This window comes from Podarcis melisellensis (assembly GCF_964234715.1).
Source record: "Podarcis melisellensis genome assembly, chromosome: 2".
Lineage (NCBI taxonomy): Eukaryota > Metazoa > Chordata > Lepidosauria > Squamata > Lacertidae > Podarcis > Podarcis melisellensis.
In genome coordinates, this window is record NC_138529.1 from 60,723,969 (window position 1) to 60,743,869 (window position 19,901).

Genomic DNA, 19,901 nt, shown 5'->3' on the forward strand with positions numbered 1-19,901 from the left:
CTTGGAAACAACGGCAGCCGGCAGTGCCCGGGCGGGTTCTTACGGCGGAACCACCAACTGCAACCTGCCGGGTAGTTTCTCGCGCCGCGTGCGCAGGCGCACTGCGCCAACCCGTTGCTCGCCCTCGTCCTCTCCCCCTCCTCCCCCCACGCACCGCCACGAGGAGGTGGGAGGGAACTCGAGTGAAAAGTCACACCCACTCCTAGGGGAGGGTGCGCGAGCGTTACAGTCAGGGACTGAGGCAGCGGAGGCGGGGCTAGTTTAAAAATAGTTGGGTTGCGCTGGATTCTGAGGGAGAGGCGGCAGCGCGGTCGCTGTTCTTGGGGAGCTGAACCGTCGAAAAGGGAAAAGGCAGCCAGGCTCAGGGACAGCTGTGCATGCGAACTAGCTCCACATCTATATGTATCTTCCTTATATTGCTTTGCTGCAACCCCTCCCCCCTCCACACACTCATTGGACACTGAGGCAGGACTAGTGTGTGTGTGTGTGTGCTCCCAATAGAAACTGACCCTTTCTCCTCCGCCGTTACCAGTCGATCGAAGCTGAGTGTCATTATTATGCCCTCTTCCGAGGGAGCGAAAGCAGGGCAGCGACATCCGTCATGTCACCCTCAAGCAAATCACTCCTTCGCTCAGTCCGTTTACCTCACACCGGCCATTCCATTTCCCAGCCATAAGCCCCCTTTTCCTTCCCGCATTATGCTGTGCCTTCCACACGTTGACATAATAGTTAACGACACGACACTCCTCCCCGTCATTTTAGGAAGAAATTGCCTCACAAATTCACTTCTCTGATGAGAGCTAGAAATCCCCTCAGGTTACGCGCCACCCACATTTCTCTGGGACCCAAGTCCCCTCAAGCCCGCATAATTCACCTTGCCTTGCTCCGGCGGAAGGGCCAAAATCAGTGCTAAAGCTGCACATTCAGAAGGTCCCGGGTCCAGCCTCTTTCATCTCCAGGTAAGGCTGGGAACTATTCCTTTCTGAAACCCTGCAAAGATTTTGCCGGTTGGTGTAGACCAGGAATACATGCCAGAGGTCGGTGAAGCCTGAGATCCCTCTTACATAGACACACAAACAGCTTTCCCCCAATCCCTCTTTCTCATGCACGGGCTAAACTGTGTGTGTGTGTGTGTGTGTGTGTGTGTGTTGGGGTCTCATGAGGGTCATTTGCCTGGGCGTCAAGATTTCTTCTGCACCTCCTTCTGATATGCCTATGTATTAAGTTGTTAGTGAGTGCATAGTGTAAGCAGGTCTCTTCTGGCTCCTTTTTAATAAGTTAAAACCTCATATGCCAAATTACATTTCATTGGGGTTAAATGTGGCTTAAGCCATATCCTGATAGAAGAGAAACTTTTTGTCCCACTGGCAATATGCTGGCCAGACAGTGGATTCACAAAAATGTCAAGCTACAGAAGCTGCCTATTTACCCTCTGCCAGTCTATCTATACAGCACCTTCTGCTCTGTCCCTCTTGATTCAAAGGGAAGAGCCTGGACTGTATCACCAGCTACCAAAACCAGAAGAGACTTCCTGACATATGCCAAATATATCCTTAATTATATTGTACCTTTATGTGGGTTTTGACTGGAACCTGGTGTGAGAGCCAATCCTGACTGAAAAGCAGTACATAAATAAGTTAATATTATGTAGTGCAATCCCATGTATTTTGCTTAGAAGGGACTCTTATCTAGTTACTTAGGAGTAATACAATTAAACACAGCATAATTTACTTATGAGTAAATGCACTTAGAATTGCACTGTGATTCATTTTACTAAATATAAACATCCCATTCTTGTTATACCTTGTATCATCAACCAGCTTTTCCTCTCTTGGTGTTTAGTAGTCCTTCATTGTGACTACTGTATTGAGAGTGTGGAGAATGAACACATTTACTTCACAGCAGAAGAATGGGCTTAGCATGTGTTTCATCTACATCCACACGTTTCATACATACAGAATACTCATTTGGCTATTATGGGTGCACATTTTTCAATGTTGGGGTTAAAGATTCATCTCCATCTTGGTCATACACCGATCAATATTTCATAGATGAAGATCAGGGTATCACTGGGGTGGGGGAAGACTTGTGGCTGTCACCTGTGCTGGCAATAAAGGGGGAGAGGCTACAGAATTTGTCCATGCTGTAGCACAGTTTTTGTTAGAGTTTTAATCAGCCTTCTACAACTTATTTAAAAATATTTATAGGCTGCCTTTATGACTAAAATCCCCTCCAAGTGGCTTACACAATAACACATAAAAACATTTCCTGAAAATATTAAAACAGAATACAATTCTAAAACTTCCAATAAAGCTCACAACATTAATAAAAGCCATAATAATAAATACACATGCATCCCAGGAATAAAACATAATTTGCAGAAGTGCAATGGCAGCATAAGGTATCACTCATAAATAAGCCACTGAGACTAAGCGGGTTGTCAAGGCCTTTCTGAAGACCTAATAATAATAATAATAATAATAATAATAATAATAATTAATAATAAAATTTTTTTATTTATAAACAGTACTAACTGTATAGCAGCCAGCTGGCAGTGAATTCTGGAATCATGGGCTATCACGGAGAAAGCCCTCCACATTGTGCCCACCATCTTGGTGGCATGCAAGTGAGAATGGCCTCAGTTGTTGGTCATAACGTGAAAAGATTGGTATTAGTGAACTTGGTCCTTCAAATTACTTGGATCCAATCCCTCTAAGGTTTTAAAAGTTAAAATTGGCAAATTGGGCTTGGAAAGCACACCAGCAACCAGTGCAAGTGGCACAATAATGGTGTCCTATGACACAAATACTAGCACCCATCAGGATTCATGTGGCTACATTCTGAACTAGTTAAAAGTTTCTGAGTCATGTTAAAGGCAGCCCCCCCCCCACATTTCAATAGTCAAGCCTAGCTTGCCTGTGAGAAGGGCATGGGTTACTGTCTGAACTTTCCAGAGAAGGTTGCAGTTGGTGCACCAGCAGATGCACCATATACATAAATAATACCACCACATGTAACAATGGTAAAGTAGTTGTAATTTTGTTCATCAATATGGAACATCCCATTCATGTGAATCTATCTTGAGATTAGTATCTAAGGTCTTGCCTTGGCCCTGCCATTATCAGAAATACTAGAAACAGGGTCCTCTCAGGGGTGGCTCCCTGACTGTGTATCTCACTACCTAGTGAGATTTGCCAGCACCCTCACTCACAGACTTTAGGTATGTGCTAAAGACTAGCCTGAGTCTGAAGGCCTTTTAACTGTCATATTGGACTCCTGTTTTATATAGCTGTTGGGTTGTTGTTTTTTGTATTGCTTGCTATATTTAATTGGTTTTAACTTGTATTTATTCCAATTTATTCTTTTAAATTGCTTTCTGAAGGCTTTTTGCTCTGAAAAGTGGGTACACAGATAAATAAAATAAATATGCATGAAACCACTCCGGATCACTTTTTATGTCCTCAGAAATGGATGCCACAAAAAATCCAAAAAGAAAACTCAGAAGCAACCTTCCATCTAACATTTATGATGGTTAAATACACTGTTTTGTTTTTTATTTTTAGTATTTGTTGCAGAAAATATTTGTGTTTTGAAGCAAATAACCACCTGTCTGCTCTGCAGAGACATGTCCTGCCTAGTTATTTTGTTAGCAGCAATGGAAAGCAATTGAGAGCAATTATTAATCTTTAGCAGTGTGGTTAAATGTTTCCTTTTGGAGAAGCTAATGTGTTTGTTGTGAATGATACACTTGATCACCAGTGTGAGGAATCTAGAAGCAAATTGCATTGTGCTAGTTTAATTTTTCCTTTAATGAGGGCCAAGTTTCCCTCCTCTTCTTGGGTGGCTTTCAACAAATGCAGTACGCATTGTGCGTGCTTGTGAGAGCAAACATTGACCCACAAAACCCACTAAAGGCAGATAACTTGTGGATCTGTAAAATCCTCAGAGATGTCATTTATGAAAAGCTCTATAGAAATGTCAATATAATACAGGAAATGTTTTTGAAGTGGTAGCTGAATGTTCTGCTTTCACATCACATCTCCCCCACCCCCCACCCCCGTGCTTGGGAAATGCAAGGTGATGAACCACAGTGGGTCCACTAATGGCCTTTTAAGCATTCTGCAAAAACTCTTCATCCTGTACTCAGGGGACTATGCAGCAACAAAAATGACAAATATTCACATTTCACTAGTGTCCTTCACAAGAAATATTTACTGTGTCTAACAGTGGGCAGATTGCTTGACAACGTTTAATGTTTTCCATGCGTCTTTGCTATTGAAAATAATACACTTATTATTTTAACAGAAAAAATGGGTTCCTGTATTTGTTCTGTCACAGGAATCAGGAGACAGCTCTGTGGGAAAACAGCTTGCATTTTATAGCAAAATTAGAACAACCTTATTAGTTCACGTCTAGCCCACTTGCATCTGCTTTTACTTGAAGCTATAAGAAAATAATAGAGCTATAATGAACCAATCCATTTTCTATCGTTGTACTACATTCTATAATGAGTGTTTGTTACTGTACATTCCATCTTGTATCTGAATTCACACACATGACTGTGACCAGCTGCAATGCCTAGCAGATCTTGCTAGATCCTTCTGACTACAATGAATATTTTTATACCTGTTACATACTATAGGTGGTCAGACTCTTGGTCCATCTAGCCTATTACTGAATATTCTGTCTGGGAAAAGTTATTTCAGATCCCAGAAAGAGATTTCCCCCATCACATTATTTATTTCTTTCTTTATTTCTTTATTTCTTTATTTTTTTATTTTTCATCTGGAGGTGCCAGGGGTTTAACCTAGGCTCTTCCACATGCAAATCATGTGTTTTATAACTGATGTGTGGTGCCACCCAGTAGCAGAAAGGCACAGAAACAGGCCTAGCTAAAATTATTCTGCTGTTTGGAATCAGTCCTGTGCACATGGCACAGTATGTAGACTTGGCTGAGCTATCTGCACATTTGTGTTAAGAAACGTACCATTAACAATAATTAAATAAGCACGTGAAATCTCTCCTGCCAGTCTTTTCTGATTTTTCATTGCCTTTACACTCCTTTTCAGTATACAGGCATGCTTTTTTCCAGGATACTGTACTCCATTACCTATCAGCAAACCAGGAAAATAAAGCCAGGATCAATCCTCACTTGTTTTCTTGGTTTGCTGACATTTAGACAGAGTTCACTGGTTTGGACGTAGCAGGAAACTTTGATTTAATACATCTAGACTTTTCATACCAAAGAACCCAATGCACAGTTGGAGGAGTGGAGAAGCAGAGGAGAAGCATTCATTCCTGATGCTTGTTCCTGGCTTCATAAACCATGGCTTATGACGCTGGAAAGGCTCAATCAAACTGTGCAAATAAAAAAGGGTTACAAAACTACAATCCAGAAGGGGAAATTGCAAAATATCACCTATGCCTCAGGCACCAGAACAAAAGTACTAGTTATACAGAAAATGCCTTGCTGTTCCACTGATTGCTCAGAACTGGTCTTGTGCTTTCATTGCTGTAGAGAAATTTCACAGTTCTACAGTGAATAATATCTCCCAATCTAGTGCAACTTTATTGACAGCTCAGCTGTACTGTAAAGTGTCACCACATCAGTGGAATTGACAGTGTTCACTTTTATGCAAAGCAGAAAATTCTTGGGAAGAATGCTGCTTTTCTAAATGTGTAAATGTCACGGTAGGACCTTGTGTCCCTCATGTAAGCAGTAACACCAGAACTAAAATCAGCAGCAAAAGCTGCCTGCTTGTCTCCTTGAAATTCCTTCCTATGCAGAATTTATGAAATCTGTCTATAATATCAGCAACAGAGGATAGAATAGCATCATAGGTGAATATAGAGCTTATGAATATCTAGAGCAGGGGTGTAACGAATATCACAACAGTTTATATAACAAGTTTTCACTGCATTTGGTTCTGCTGGGTGACAGCTAAAGTTTTAGAAATGTTTTGGAGATGTAGATTTTGTTTTGTGCTACGTAAATCTCTGAATAGCGGGATGTTCCAGGGAAATCTTAATTCTATAGAGCAGTTTTCCTTTGGCTAAAGTAACACTAGAGACTTAGTGTGGCATTTGTAATAAACTGCCTATTTACAAATGTACAAGCTGAGCAGGCAGGAAACCCAAGCAAGTGGACAAAATTCTAGCCTCATCCCAGCACACTATTAAAGATCAGTTCTACTGGTTGGCACCATTTTATAACCTTTTGTAACCAATTTGCATTATCCATGGATTGGGTCAGCGTCAGAAGATTTTAGCTCTCTTGGCACATCCATTTTTCACACAGATTGAGCAAATACAGCCTCCCTCCAAGAAGGTGTGTCTACCTACATTAGACTAAATAAAGGGCAACAAGACTGATAGTAGTGACTAGCCAGTAAGGAAATACTGTATTTACTCAAAGGTAATGCACATCTTTTTTGGCCAAATTAACATTGCGAAAATTAGGGTGCACATTAGATTTGATGGTGCATATTACCTTTGGCAGCAAATACTTTTTTGGTTTCAAGGTTTTGAAAATTGAGGTGCGCATTAGATTCAAAGGCACGTTAGATTTGCGTAAATACAGTACATTCTGTTCACTATCTACTATCAAACAATTAGAACATAGAAAGAAAGCTCTAGCTCTTTGCTTAGCCCAACAGCACAACATAGCTGTAACACTATTATTTATAGCAAGTGGAAGCTGCAACAAAATGTTGCTCTCCAGTGCTCCAGCCAGTTAGTCACCTATGCTCCCTTCCAGCATACTCCATTCCATACTCCACTCTCCCTGGTCTTTTACCAACCCTACCAACCCCCCCCCAACAAAAAAAACCAACGTACACAAAAATTTGGAAAGAAGAGTGATTTTAAATGCACTAAATAATAACAGTATTCTGTGGAACATAGGAAGTTGCCTTATACCAAGTCAGACCATTGTTCTGTTTAGCTCAGTATTGTTTACACTGACTGGAAGCAGCTGGCTAGGGTTTCAGGCAGGGGACATTCCCAGCCCTACCTGGAGATGCCAGTGAATAAAACTGGGACCATCCATATGCAAAACAGATACTCAGCCACTGAGCTACAGCCCTTTGCTGTGACCATTGAGCATGATCTCAACCCCTTGGGGATTGGGGTTGGTTGGTCTCAATAGTTTATTTTCTTTTTGTTCCTTTGCAATCCTCCTGGTTCTCCCTCCCTCTTGCTTTCCAGCAGCTCTGTTTTGGCTACAATCCTAATGGCACTCACAGCTTTTTAATATAATTCTTCCATGTGCTTATGTACACAGATGGTGCTATATTTGTATGAAGTAAATAATTCTACGACTATTTTGTTTCAAATGAGTCAAAGCACCTTATCAAGTCAGTCCAGCCATTCATTAAGAAATCAAAATGAGAAAGAGGTACAAAAACCCTGGGTGCATTCATACAACAAACCAGACAACTTGACGTGCTGCTGTTATTCAGAAGTAAATCTGCAGCACAGCTATATACAAAAGCACAAACACTCCTGCATGGGCAAAGAGAAATGAAAGTAAATCGTCCAATGGGAAATATTTTCATATACAGTACAATAGCATTTTGTGTGCAATTAACTTGTACGATCTCAACCTTGTATGGTTGAAAACTGTCCGGTTGAAATCCCACAAATTAATTGCACACAAGGTGAAGAGCTTAAAAGCTCCTTTTTTGTTGAGTTTTCCTGGTGGAAAGAGCTTTTAAGCATGCATACTAGGTTCTGGGATGTTTTTGCTGGAACTTGGAACATCTCAGAGCTGGCACAAGAGCATCCTTGAGCCCACTAAGTAAGGCAGAGAGCTTTTAAGCTTGGAAGGTACAGGTGGTTGCCTGGAAGTAGTTCAGAACTACATGAGTTTGCATATACTCACCATCCTTGGAACATAACCCCCCCCCATGCACAATTGTACTGTCTTTCTAATCAGGCAAAGCAGCATTCATTAGTGTTTATTACATTACGTACTTTAATTGGTGAACAAACTAAAGTCCTTAGGAAACAAAACACACAAATCAGTGGCAGATCTATTGACAGAATAAAAGGAGCTGAACTCTTCTTGACCCTTCCGTCCTTTAATATCTTAAATCCCACCACACATACTTTATTCTTAGACCCCTTCTCTCTTTATACTAGGGCAGACCCCAGTCTCTTGGATCCAGTTTCTTCTATGTTGTCTTCTTCCACCTGCCTCTCTCCTTTTCCCCAGGTACAGCTTTTATTTCCATTAAGACCTTGTCATCCAAGATTCTCTCTGTAATCATCTTTTCTGTAGCTTGCATGAGCTCAGATTCTCTATGCCTCATCCCTAGTATCGTTTTCACTAGAGGAACAGGAGTGCGCCTAAATGCCCAGACATCAGAACACTAGGACATTCGGCAGAAATTAAATGACTCCACAATATTTTCTTTTGAAGAAGCATTATAATTCCTCTAAGCTTTATGAACAGATATGATTAGTGGATAGTTCTTAATGAAAAGTAGAAAGGTATATAGGCCATAATAGGTTTTCCTTGATGCTAAGGATAAAGAGAAAATGAGGTCTATAGCATTTAAAGATTTGTTTGGGAATACAGTAAATGTAAAATAAAAAAATGAACCAAGCGTGCCTCATGTACTTTCCATTTACTGACAATCTAACAGATAGCTTTAAGATTTTTTTTTTACTAAGAAATCAACATATCTGACACTTGCTGACAAGCAATAGTGTGCTGTGCATGAGGCTCTGTGTAGAAATAGCTGCTAAATAGACAGCTATGATTCTTATTAATATATATACTGCGTATATGCCAAAATGGTTCCTAAGTGTTTTACAACAATAAAATCAATACATCATTAAAACACACAATAACAATTCAATTGTGCCCAAAACATCCTTAATTAAAATATGCAATAAAACAAACAATTAAAAAACTGTTTTTAAAGCAGTTTTAAAAACAAAAACACAGTTGAAACCATCAAACCAGGAGTTCAGTTCAAGGGGATGCTTGCCTAAACAGATGTGTCTTCAGGAGCTGGCAGAATGCCAATACTGATGGAGTCTCTTATATATCAGCAGGGAGGGCATTCCACAACATTGCTGCTGCCAGTGAAAAAGCCCATGTTACCACAAGCCTGTAATTATTGCAAAACTAAATTAGTTCCTTTAGCTGATCTTACTGCCCTTGCTAGGCAGTGAATAAGAATACTTTTTTCAGTGAACCTGGTCAGCTTATTTAGATTTTGTATGTAAGTATCTATCAAATTGACACTTTCTGAAACAAGATGCAAACCAAAGCACAGCTTCAAAATTCACTCATCCAAATTTAGCATTGTATTTTGCCAACCAATATTTACAAAAATGCATGTATTAGGATAAATTACTTGCACAAATGTGTACATTACTGAAAACTGTATACAATTGTTTATTAGGAGAAATTCACACTAAAATGCTGGTGAATTTTCAAAATTTTCAACAAATTGCTGCAAAATGTGGAGAACTGGGTTTAAGATTGGAAAAATGAGAATCTGAGATGTGAAATAGACAGATTCTTCCATCCCTACTCTGGACCAGCTGCAAGGAAAGCCCAACAAAGCTTGCATTACAATAGTCCAGACAATTTACTAATATATATGCCACAGTGAACACATTACCCATGCCCAGGAAAGCTTTGCTACCTTAGCTCACCTGCTGGAAGGACAAATGGTACCTGTTGGATTGAATTATCACACCCCAAACTGGTGGATGCTTCAGTCAAAGGTGACAGAGCACAAATGACTCTAGCATTCAGAACTGTGTGTTGGATTAAAGGTCTCACATTACCCTTTTGCATATGCAGGTGACCCAGTCCAGAAGTAGTTTGCTCACCCCCACCAACATCACTACACTGAATACATCTATGTCAGTTGTTTGTGTGTGCACAAACATTTTCAGCACAGGTGTGTGTAGCAAAATGCTTACTTCATCATTGCTTAGGTTTTCTGAACAAGAACAGCCATATTCTGGGGTATATTTTATGGCTTATTTTTTTTAAGCTGGTAAGTACATGAGTTAAGTCATTAAAGTTTAGTGTGGGACAGTTACTGGTCCAGATGTGTGTCTAGTAAAAACAACAACTGATTTGCAAGTTTCAGAGTGATTTGCTGATTGTAATACTGATCAGTCACTTAAGCCATCTTGTGTCTGTCACACACAAAAGCACACCCTTGTAGTCTTCATAAATTAATTTGGAATAAGCACTGGCCATTATGTTCAAAGCTATGAAGGACATACAGTCGTACCTTGGTTTGCGAACACCTTGCAACGCGAACATTTTGGCTCCTGGACAGCGCAAACCCGGAAGTGAGTGTTCCAGTTTGTGAACATTCTTTGGAACCCAAATGTCCAGCACGGCTTCCGTAGCTTCTGATTGAGTGCAGGAAGCTCCTGCAGCCAATCGGAAGCTGCGCCTTGGTTTCCGAACATTTTCAGAAGTTGAACTGACTTCTGGAATGGATTCCGTTCAAGAAACAAGGTATGACTATAATACTAACCCCATGTATCTGGAGGTAAGCCCCACTGAATTCATTACAGCTTCTGAGATGACAGTTAGGATTGTGCGGCTACTTCTCAGTAGACACATGCAGGATTACACTACAAATGGATTATCAACAATATGCTTTGAGAGGATAGAAGGCATCCATACTGTTTAACAGGTCTGATTGGGAGAACAATAACCAGGGTTTTATAGCCCTAATCAAACCAGTCAAAGAATGGTAATAAATGCTACTCTTTCACCAGCTTTAAGTGTGCTAACAGTAAATTATACATATTAATTAATATTAATATGTTTGGTTGGTTTTAGCCCATTGCAGGTAATCAATCAGTGTTTAGAATTCACAAGCAGTCTAACATTCACATTCTACACTAGCTGCAACCTCCAGATCACAAGGGGAGACCTACCTAGAGTGCATTGCAGTAATTCCATCTTGTTATTACCAATGCCTGGGCTGCTGTGGTCTAGAAACAGTTGCAGTTGTGACACCAGCCACAGCTGGTTCAAGGCACTCTTAGCCACACAGGCCACCTGACCTTCCAGTGACAAAGCAAGATCAGGAGCACATACAATGTAGCTGCTCCTTCATGGTATAGTCCCATCTAGGGCAGGCAATTGACTGACCTCCTGGATCCAGAAGTCATTCACACACAGAGCCTCCATCTTGCCATGATTCAGACTCAGCTTATTAGCCCCCATCAGCCCACTAATAAATCCAGACACTGGGCCAGGGCTTGCACAGTCACTCCTGATTACAGAGAAGTAAAGTTGACTGTCATCAGTGTACTGATGAGACACAGGGGGCCAAGACTCCTAGCTGTCATGATTTGTTTTAAAATAAGCCTCCAGCCCTTTTAAGGAGTGTTATGAAGCAAATCCTGTAGACACTGTTCTAATCAATTCCATTGTGAGAAATGAGCCTTCTCCCACCTTTCAGTGTTTGTAGACAATTAGTGAAGCCACAGTTAGACTGATGAGTGTTCTAAAGAAAATTAAAGTCATATACTCACCAGGGAAGATCAAAATAGCTTCAATATGAAGATGGAGAAAGGACTTTCTGGCTTATTTTGAAGCCGTTTTGAGATCATCCTGGTGAGTCTATGAGTAATTTATTTCTACATTCAGACAATGGAAAAGAAATCTCATTTCATCTTTCTAATTCAGGTCCAATTTAATGAGAAGTCCCCCCCCCCACTAAATATGAAAACATTCTTAAAAACCTTGTGAATATATATAGTTACTAAATTCGTATTAAAGGTGTGGCATTATGAGGGGATCTTCAGCAAAACCTGTCCTGCTTCCTTAGCCTAGTTTGAGCTGAACGTGCATTTCAGAAGGCAATAAAGGATTTGCCAAGGAATGCAAGTGGTAGAGGACCCAACAACATTCTGGAGAATGCTTGGCAACTTTTGCCCACAAACCCATGACTGTCATAAGGCTTCCTCTTTACTGCAATAGTTCCTGTTTATAAAAGTGTAGAATTGCTGTATAAAAATTAACACAGCAGCAGTAAAACAAAGTACATTCTGGAACTGTGCTTGGAATTCTATTAAGTGCTATGGAAATATGGATTTTCTTTAAATTCACATACATCTGGTTACATTATGTATGATATGGAGAAGTGCATCCTGTCCATTTTACAGACTGGAAAATGAGACTGGAGAAGAATCCCAAATCACACAGGGTATCTTTGACACCAAAGAGGCCCAACAAAGATCTTGCAAGTTATAGATAACCACTCTATAAATAGCTCATCCGTCTCCCTCTCAAATGTGAATTTGGAGCCTAAGAAACAATTCTTGATTCTTACCAGCCAATTTCAATTAACTCCAGAAGTATTTTTTCCACACACGGGACTTTTCATACATCTTAATTGATTAAAAATGTATATTACTCCATACAGACAACAGATGCATTTCTACAGTGCCTTTAAGAGGTTACAACAGTGGCAGAAGATCCAACAGAAAAGAGGTTACTTTTCTGCGGTTTTGTCCTGCGATAGTCCTGTAATTTTGAAGTGCCTTTCTATATATTCATGCTATTTAAGATCTAGAGTCTGCATTAAAATTAGACACTTGCCCATACCGAGGGCAAACTGATTCTTTCTCAGAGTTTCTCAAAACACTGCAAATCTATTCAAGGGAAATGGGAATCAGATGAATACTACCCAGACTTTTAATGCTTCCACTTAGTGAAAACTAGAAAGAGATATATTGTAGAATGCAGTAGTGGTAAGGAAGCTGTGGTCCTCCAGATGCTGTTGGAGTCCAACTCCCATCAATTCCAGTCAGCATGGTCAGTGATTTGGGATTATGGGAGTTGCAGTCCAGCTATATCTGGAGGTGCACAGGTCCCTCACCCTTGTTGCAGAAGAAACTTGAGGCTGCAGCTTCAAATAAAGAAGACATATCCAGCATGCAAGCAGCTTGTATAATCTGCCTTACAGACAAGTATGGTCCCTGATCCAATCAGAGTGTTGGGAGTTTCATTCAGGAGTAGAAGTGTTGTCCTGTGCCAGATCTTTCCAACAGATATGTTCTTTTAAAGAATGACTCAGTCAGAATCAGACTTTCACAGCCATTTTTATCAGAGAATGGGGAAGTGAGACTAACCCTTGCATCCGGAAGATAGCATATGCTTTAAAATGCTCTTTGAAACAACAGAATAGTGGACAAAGAAAAGTTGAATGCTTTATTTTGCAAGTCTGTATTTGCTTTTATGTCCTAGAATACTGCCCCACCACCAATCTTTCTGTTATCCATTTATATTTCCAGTTTTGCAGTAATTGTGCTTATGCAGCTGGTGTCCTGAACAGAGAAACTGAGAAACAAGAGTTTTTTTCTTTGGAGATGTAAAATCTGCACACTTTGTGGATGTTTTGAATTACAAATTTAGGAAGACAACAGTACCATTAAAAGACCATGGTGAATTGGGGTGCATCAATCACTTTACCCATCAAATAACATCAGGAGAAGTAACATACTAAAAGTAATAGGCAAGTAGTAGTGAAAGTGCTCAGAACAAAATAAAATAACAAGGATGATGAGGAGCTCCAAATAGTTGCTTCCCCAAAATTGTGTAATTATTTGGGAATTCCTCTCTGGGGACAATCTGTTTATATGGCCTACTCTTTACCGTGAGCATCAAGAAATCGTAAAGAAACTGCTATCTCACAACAGGGAAGAACTGACCATGTCCTGAGGCACTTGGTTATTTGACCTAGCATGAGCAAATTGCCCCTCCATACTCACGGAGATATCTATAATTGGTTTTCATTTTTTTCTATTTTTTAAAAAACCCAGTTTACAATTATTGGTGCATTAATAGGATAACACCTTCATCTGTAGAATTGATATGGCCTTCTACCAGTGCAGTTTGCTTAATGCTTTACAGAGTTTGCTACTATATCGGTAAACATTTCTTTAAATGCTTTATTTAAGCAATTGAAGCCATGTAAAATTCAGCAGATTAACACAGAGGCGTATCAAGGGTCCCTTGCACCCTTGGCAAGGAGCTGTATTGGTGCCCCCCCATCACTTTACCACAATACCATATTAGAAATTCCTACATTTTACACAACCAAGTACCAGAAGCATCCGGAGTGAGAGTGAGGTGAAGAGGAAGGGTGGAAAAAAAATGCATGCCTTTCTGTTGCAGTGTGAGAAAAATGGGAAGCTTCTCCTGCGTTTGAGCTCGCCACAATAGCAGTGTCGTGTTGCCCTTGATTTTGCAAACCCCTAATTACACCTCTGGGTAAACAGGAATATGACCAAATAGAAAAGAGAAAAAAGATGATAGTTTTTAAAATAAGTTATTTTAATGAAATGGAAGTACTACTGCTAGTTTAGTATTGCAAGAGAATAAAACTGGAAGTGGAATCTAGAATGTGGCTTCTTCACACATTAACACTGAGGGCTGCTTTCCTTGTGACATTTTAATCCTGTGAGAGGTGGATGCACACACCCCTCCAGATACACTATATGATTGGCCACTGTGAGAGGAGGATGCTGGACTAGATGGGCCTTTGGCATCACCCAACAGGGTTTTTCTTATGTAAACACTGCAGGAACAATGCCACATTTCAAAACGCTCCAATTCCTGGATGCTGTGTAGCTGCACCCCAAAATCACTTAATCGAGAGTTCCACCAATGCCTATAACAATACTACAGGATGAGCAATTCACATATTGATGCTCATAGAACACTAAACTTGTTATGGTTCCACACTGTCCCTTATCTTTTTAAACTAGGTATTAAGACTAAGAGCAATTCCAGACTGTCACTGTTTTTGAGTGGAATTCAATCACATACTGGAAAATTCAGGTTGCAGAATTACAGCTGATTTTGAAGTACTGTGCAACAACCTGCTCCCCCACCCCCATAGATTTTTTGCAGTAAGGGAAGTGCCAGGAAGTATGCGATAACACTTGCTTTGATGCAAGGTCATATAACCTTCCTGCAAAGAAATGAGAATGAATGTTCAATGAACAGGTTGTTTGGTCCTAAGGCACCTGCAACATGATCTTTCAGCTTTCCTGTAATCTGGAACACTTGATTAGATTAGATTTACAGCTTTGCAAGTGTATCTACGTTGCTCAGGGCAGGGGGACTTCATATGCATCTGGGTAGTGATTCAGTGCACTAAAAGTACAACTGAAATGGGTCCAGTTTGTGAAGCTCTCAGCTGTTCAGGTCAATGGGATTCTGCTAACAGAAAAAAGGAAGGAAATATTCCATGTAGAATTGTGTTTTCCATTTGTACACCATTTATATAACTCTTTGAGTCCCCCTCCCCCTTTCTACAGAATATGTAATACACACACAGAGGCAAGAGACTTTCATCCCTTCCACACCTGATAATAACTAAACCACAACTGTATACTTATGTAGATAGGAAATGTAATAAAAAAGGGACAAGACATTGAGTGCACTCATAAAGATACAAATGAATGTAGAAAAGGCATGAACAATGATAATTACAAATGTATAAATGCATAAAGCCCTCTTATGGAGGAATATATATAATCTGGAGGGGGGAAACATATGCCCAATATGAAAAAAATAAAATAAGCTAAACCAAAACTATCAGTTCTATAAACAGAAGCCTGGCCTGCAAGCAGAAATTCTTTCACATGGAGACACAATTGAGAGTGGGAGCCTCTGACTCTGTACAGAATTACGAAGTGAAGTTCACAAGCTGGTCAAAAGCCATTTCATAAGGCTTTCACAGACATTTTCCTATGGCAGCGTCCTTCAGAATTAGAGCTGGGAGGGAAAGGCTCGTAGGCTATGCAAGGGAACAACTACACAAACAAGTTCAGATTGACTCTATACTTATTTCTCATTTATGTAAAAAACAAAACCTCATTGATGCAATGGTTTACAATTAGAAGATGGAAAACTATGCTAAGGACTGTGTCAGGGAAGAATGCAAATGTGTGTATATGTTTAGTAATATCCTCAAATTCCAGACTCAGGGCTGGGCTCAGCTAACCAGTGCCACCAGTGGAAGCCCACACAAGGATTTCTGCTAGCGCAATTGGGCTTTCTTCCCTTCAGTGACCCATATCCTCCCCCATTGGCTCAGGGATGAGGTGTCAGGAGAACCCCTGGAACCGTAGACAGCAAGAGGATAGGGTAGATTGTTTAATTAGGCAAGCAGAACAGCTTGCACTAACAAAATGACCTGCATTGTATTCCTCCTATTATAAATAATGCAAATTAGATACATTTGCAGAAATTTACTTTGTACTATTTATTCTAACATATGATATCCTGGGAAGAGGAAGTAAGGATGTAGGAATTGGGAGGTAGAGAAGAATAAGTAGAGGGACAGAGCTATTATAAGGTTGCATAGATTCTCTATTATAAGGTTGCATTCATTTCCACAAAGACAAAGTTCCACACTTTGCCGTGGGATGATAAGGTTCACTAAATTTTTGAAAATGATGGCTGCCAATAAAGAACATTTTATAGCTGACCAGGGATTCAGGGGTGGGGTGGGAAATGACTGAACACATAAATGGGTTCCAAGTCTGTATATGTCAGTAGAGAGTGAAGGAAATTAATTTCCACCTTGAACTAGTTAACACATAATCCCCCACTGCACAGAGATAAAGTGGTCCGCTTGTACTAGAGCAGACAATAATGCCACCACAGACATGGGAATGGTGATGTGATAAAATCTATAATAGGCTTAGTGTCTAACATAAATGAAAATGTAACACCATACAAGAATTAAGTATGTAATATATAGTTCTGTACTGATGTGTCTATAGGGAATGTCTATATCTAGTGAAGCAGGACTCTCCAAGTCTGGAAATACTGCTGCTCCTCCATTGCCCAAATTCATTCATTTGCTTCTTCCCCCTCCCATGATAGCTGAGTTGAAACAAGAGCAGAAGCAAACAAGGCTGCATATCAGGAAGAAACTCAGCTAAGACACATCTATTTTTATCTGACCTGAAATGAAGCTTATTACGGCAAAGTATTTGAATGGAGGCTGAATACTGAGCGGAGGCTGCAGCTCTCTACACACATCCATCTGGTGGCAGAACAGTCCTGTTTCACCCAGGGAACTGCATCCAATATCTATTGAGGGTGGCAGGGCGGTGGGGGGCAAATACAGAATCAGATCAAGGAAGTGTGCTAGTGCCAAGTGCAAGGACTATATCCCGCATCAAAATGCTTGGCATCTATCTTCACATTCAAGGAGTTCGCCATCTGTTCCACAGGGGTTCCCTACTGCGGATTCCTCAAGGATGAAGGGAAAGTGGGCTCCACTGAACAAATGTAGTGCTGCATAAGGGGCGAAGTGTAGTCTCTCAGCAGAGTGTCTCCACAATCTGTTCTTCCCTTCAGTATTGGTCTGAAAAGAATGAAGCATGGAGGAGGGAGGGACTGGCTCCCTCAGTGGGTGGAGTGCAGCTGCCTTCCTCCGACTGTTCTGACAGTTCCCCATATTCACTGTTGTAAAAAGTCTGGCCTCTGAGCTGGGACTGGTACGATGGCCGACACCTACCCCTCAGGTCTGATTGATCCACTATTGATTCTGCATTTCGACTGGATCCTTTACTGCTGTTGCGGGTGGGGGAAGAAAGAAAGAGCAAGAGACAGGAAGTCAGTTCTTCTGAGTAAGAGATAGTATTCTAATTGACTGTCCAGGGGAAAAACAAAAGCATCTTAGCATCAGAAAGCTCAGGGCAAGCACAGCTAGCCATTTAGCAGGTTGGTAATTCTACAAGATGTAAATTACATGATAGAGGACTTCTGTGAACCACCCTCAGACCTCCGGGTATAGGGCAGTATGTATGTATGTATGTATGTATGTATGTATGTATGTATGTATGTCTGACTAAATAAATAAATAAATAAATAAATAAATAAATAAATAAATGCAGAGAGCATCTTTCTAATGAGAAAGTGAAGGTGGTGCACCAGAAATGAGATGCAAGAATGTAGTTTTTTTGTAAACCTTATTGCTGTCAGGAGCTTGATTTCATATAGGAAAACTGGATTCAGCTACTGGCAGATTATACCTATACAGACTTACTAGAGAGTAAGCCCCATAGATATTGCACTGCAATATCACTTCTTCAAAGCAGGGAGTTTCCTTTAAAAAACCCAAAAAAACATGTATGTATGTATACTGATTTTCTTATTGCTTTTAGACCTACCAGTGATGTATCTCATGCTCACCACCGAGGATTTCATTGCTCTTACCCACCATTTCTATTGGAGGATTTGAACAAAGCCAGGAACCATATAGGCCAGTTAAGTATCACCAATGGTTTTGAATATCAGCTGAGTTATGCTTTAAGCTTTAATAAATCTTGTATTTTCCCTGTGATTCTTCCCTCGTTTGTCAGACTTCAGAAAGTCTGACTTTTCTCACTGGTGGTTCTATTTCCACAGGCACAGATGCCTTTAGTGCTACTCTTACATCTTTTTAAAAAGGGTAGAGTATTGACATGGGCAATGACATATCAGAAAAGTGAACCTATTGCAACTCAGCACATATTCATTATAATTATTACAGTGAATATCATGTTTGTCCCTATTTTTTTGTTTATTTCAGTCAATCTTATGGTTAATGAAACATAACAGGATGTATACACAGAACAAATGCAATACTCCTGATAGTATGGAAAGTCAATTGGACTTCCCCTTGGAGCTTAGGAGCTCCCCATCTGGCAGCAGCCTAAGTCTCAATTATTTCAGTGGGAGAAACAGATAAATTCTCTTCCTGAAATCAATGGAACCTAGCCTAGTTTTGTTCTATATGTTCTAAAAGTAGCCATAAAATAGTGCCTTGGTGGTTTGTGTTGTCATTTGATGTCATATCCACTGTCAAATGCATAACAACTACAGAAACATTTCACACTAGCTGGGGAAAGAATCACATTTTCCCAATGGCATTATATTGCAGTTTGAGCATTGGGAATATGTGACATTTCCACAAGAAAAGTGTTTCCTTGAAAGAACTGTACCTTTGCTGCTTGATTGTCTGGAAAGCTCCTTGATTTCTTGCTGTATTTCATGCCTGTGTAATATGCTTCCTCTCTTTATTTCCTTGCACAGAGTCAACTGACTCCACTCAAAAGCCATTAAGCTCAATCAACCCTTTTTGTTACAAATGCCATCAGGAATGCTGCCGCCAGCAGCAGGTTACAGGAGAATGGATGCGCTTGCATTTCTGTGCTCCCAGCACATTTACAGGAGGCTGCAGTGAGGTTTGCTGCAGAGGACACTGCTGGGTATTGTATGTTACTGAGGGCTGTGAGATATAGCGAGAACTAAATAACCAAGTACCTGAATGCACTTTCTTTTCTGTGTCTATTTTCTATCCTCTCAAACTCCTCAGATGCCAAAACCATCCCACTGTCTGTCTGATTGTCCTGCAAGGGAGCAGAAAAAATAAATTAAAAGTGTTAGAAGTGCCAGCCTTGTTGAGCAAGCATTCTGAATTTTTTTTCACCAGGAACCTTTCCTCTGATGGATGGAGACTGAAAAGCAAATGTAGGGCAGGGAACAGCTGCAGATGATGAGCAAGAAGAGTGGAGCTTAACTCAGCCTTGTAAATGTGCCTCTAAAACTTAGAAGCCTGTACAAATTTTTATAAGCATGTTATAGAGTATGTTGAATTTTTCAACTTTCAAAAATGAGGGGTGCTAAAAAATTGTAACACAACTTTGGAATTCAAAAGATCTTATGGTTAAATTAATATAATTAAGTTTTGCTTGTTAAGTAAAATGTGTGTAAAATTGCATAGAAATCATTAAAAATGATTGCTAAGTACTTGTAGTTATATTATACATTAGTATTTATTATTATTAGTTGTTGTTGTTTTGTTCTTGTTATGTTGCATTACCTGACATTTTCA

At 40.1% G+C, this 19,901-nt stretch overlaps 1 protein-coding gene and 1 long non-coding RNA gene across 5 annotated transcripts in view; one reads left to right on the plus strand and one right to left on the minus strand.

The window, feature by feature from the left end:
* The first annotated feature begins 188 nt into the window (after positions 1-188).
* On the plus strand, positions 189-19,833 carry LOC309364104. The gene is made up of 2 exons (XR_014165736.1): positions 189-959; positions 18,190-19,833. It is a non-coding gene; the product is annotated as an uncharacterized lncRNA (long non-coding RNA).
* Positions 13,197-19,901, minus strand: part of FLT4 (fms related receptor tyrosine kinase 4) — an 88,020-nt gene continuing 81,315 nt past the window's right edge. For 3 of the 4 annotated variants that reach the window (XM_081900842.1, XM_081900839.1, XM_081900841.1), the window contains exons 29-30: positions 19,331-19,416; positions 13,197-17,596 (exon numbers count right to left, since the gene is read on the minus strand). In XM_081900842.1, coding sequence (XP_081756968.1) covers positions 17,377-17,596; positions 19,331-19,416 — 306 coding nt within the window. In that variant the 3' untranslated portion in view covers positions 13,197-17,376. The remainder of the gene's footprint in view (positions 17,597-19,330; positions 19,417-19,901) is intronic. The other variant, XM_081900840.1, reaches the window with a different exon arrangement.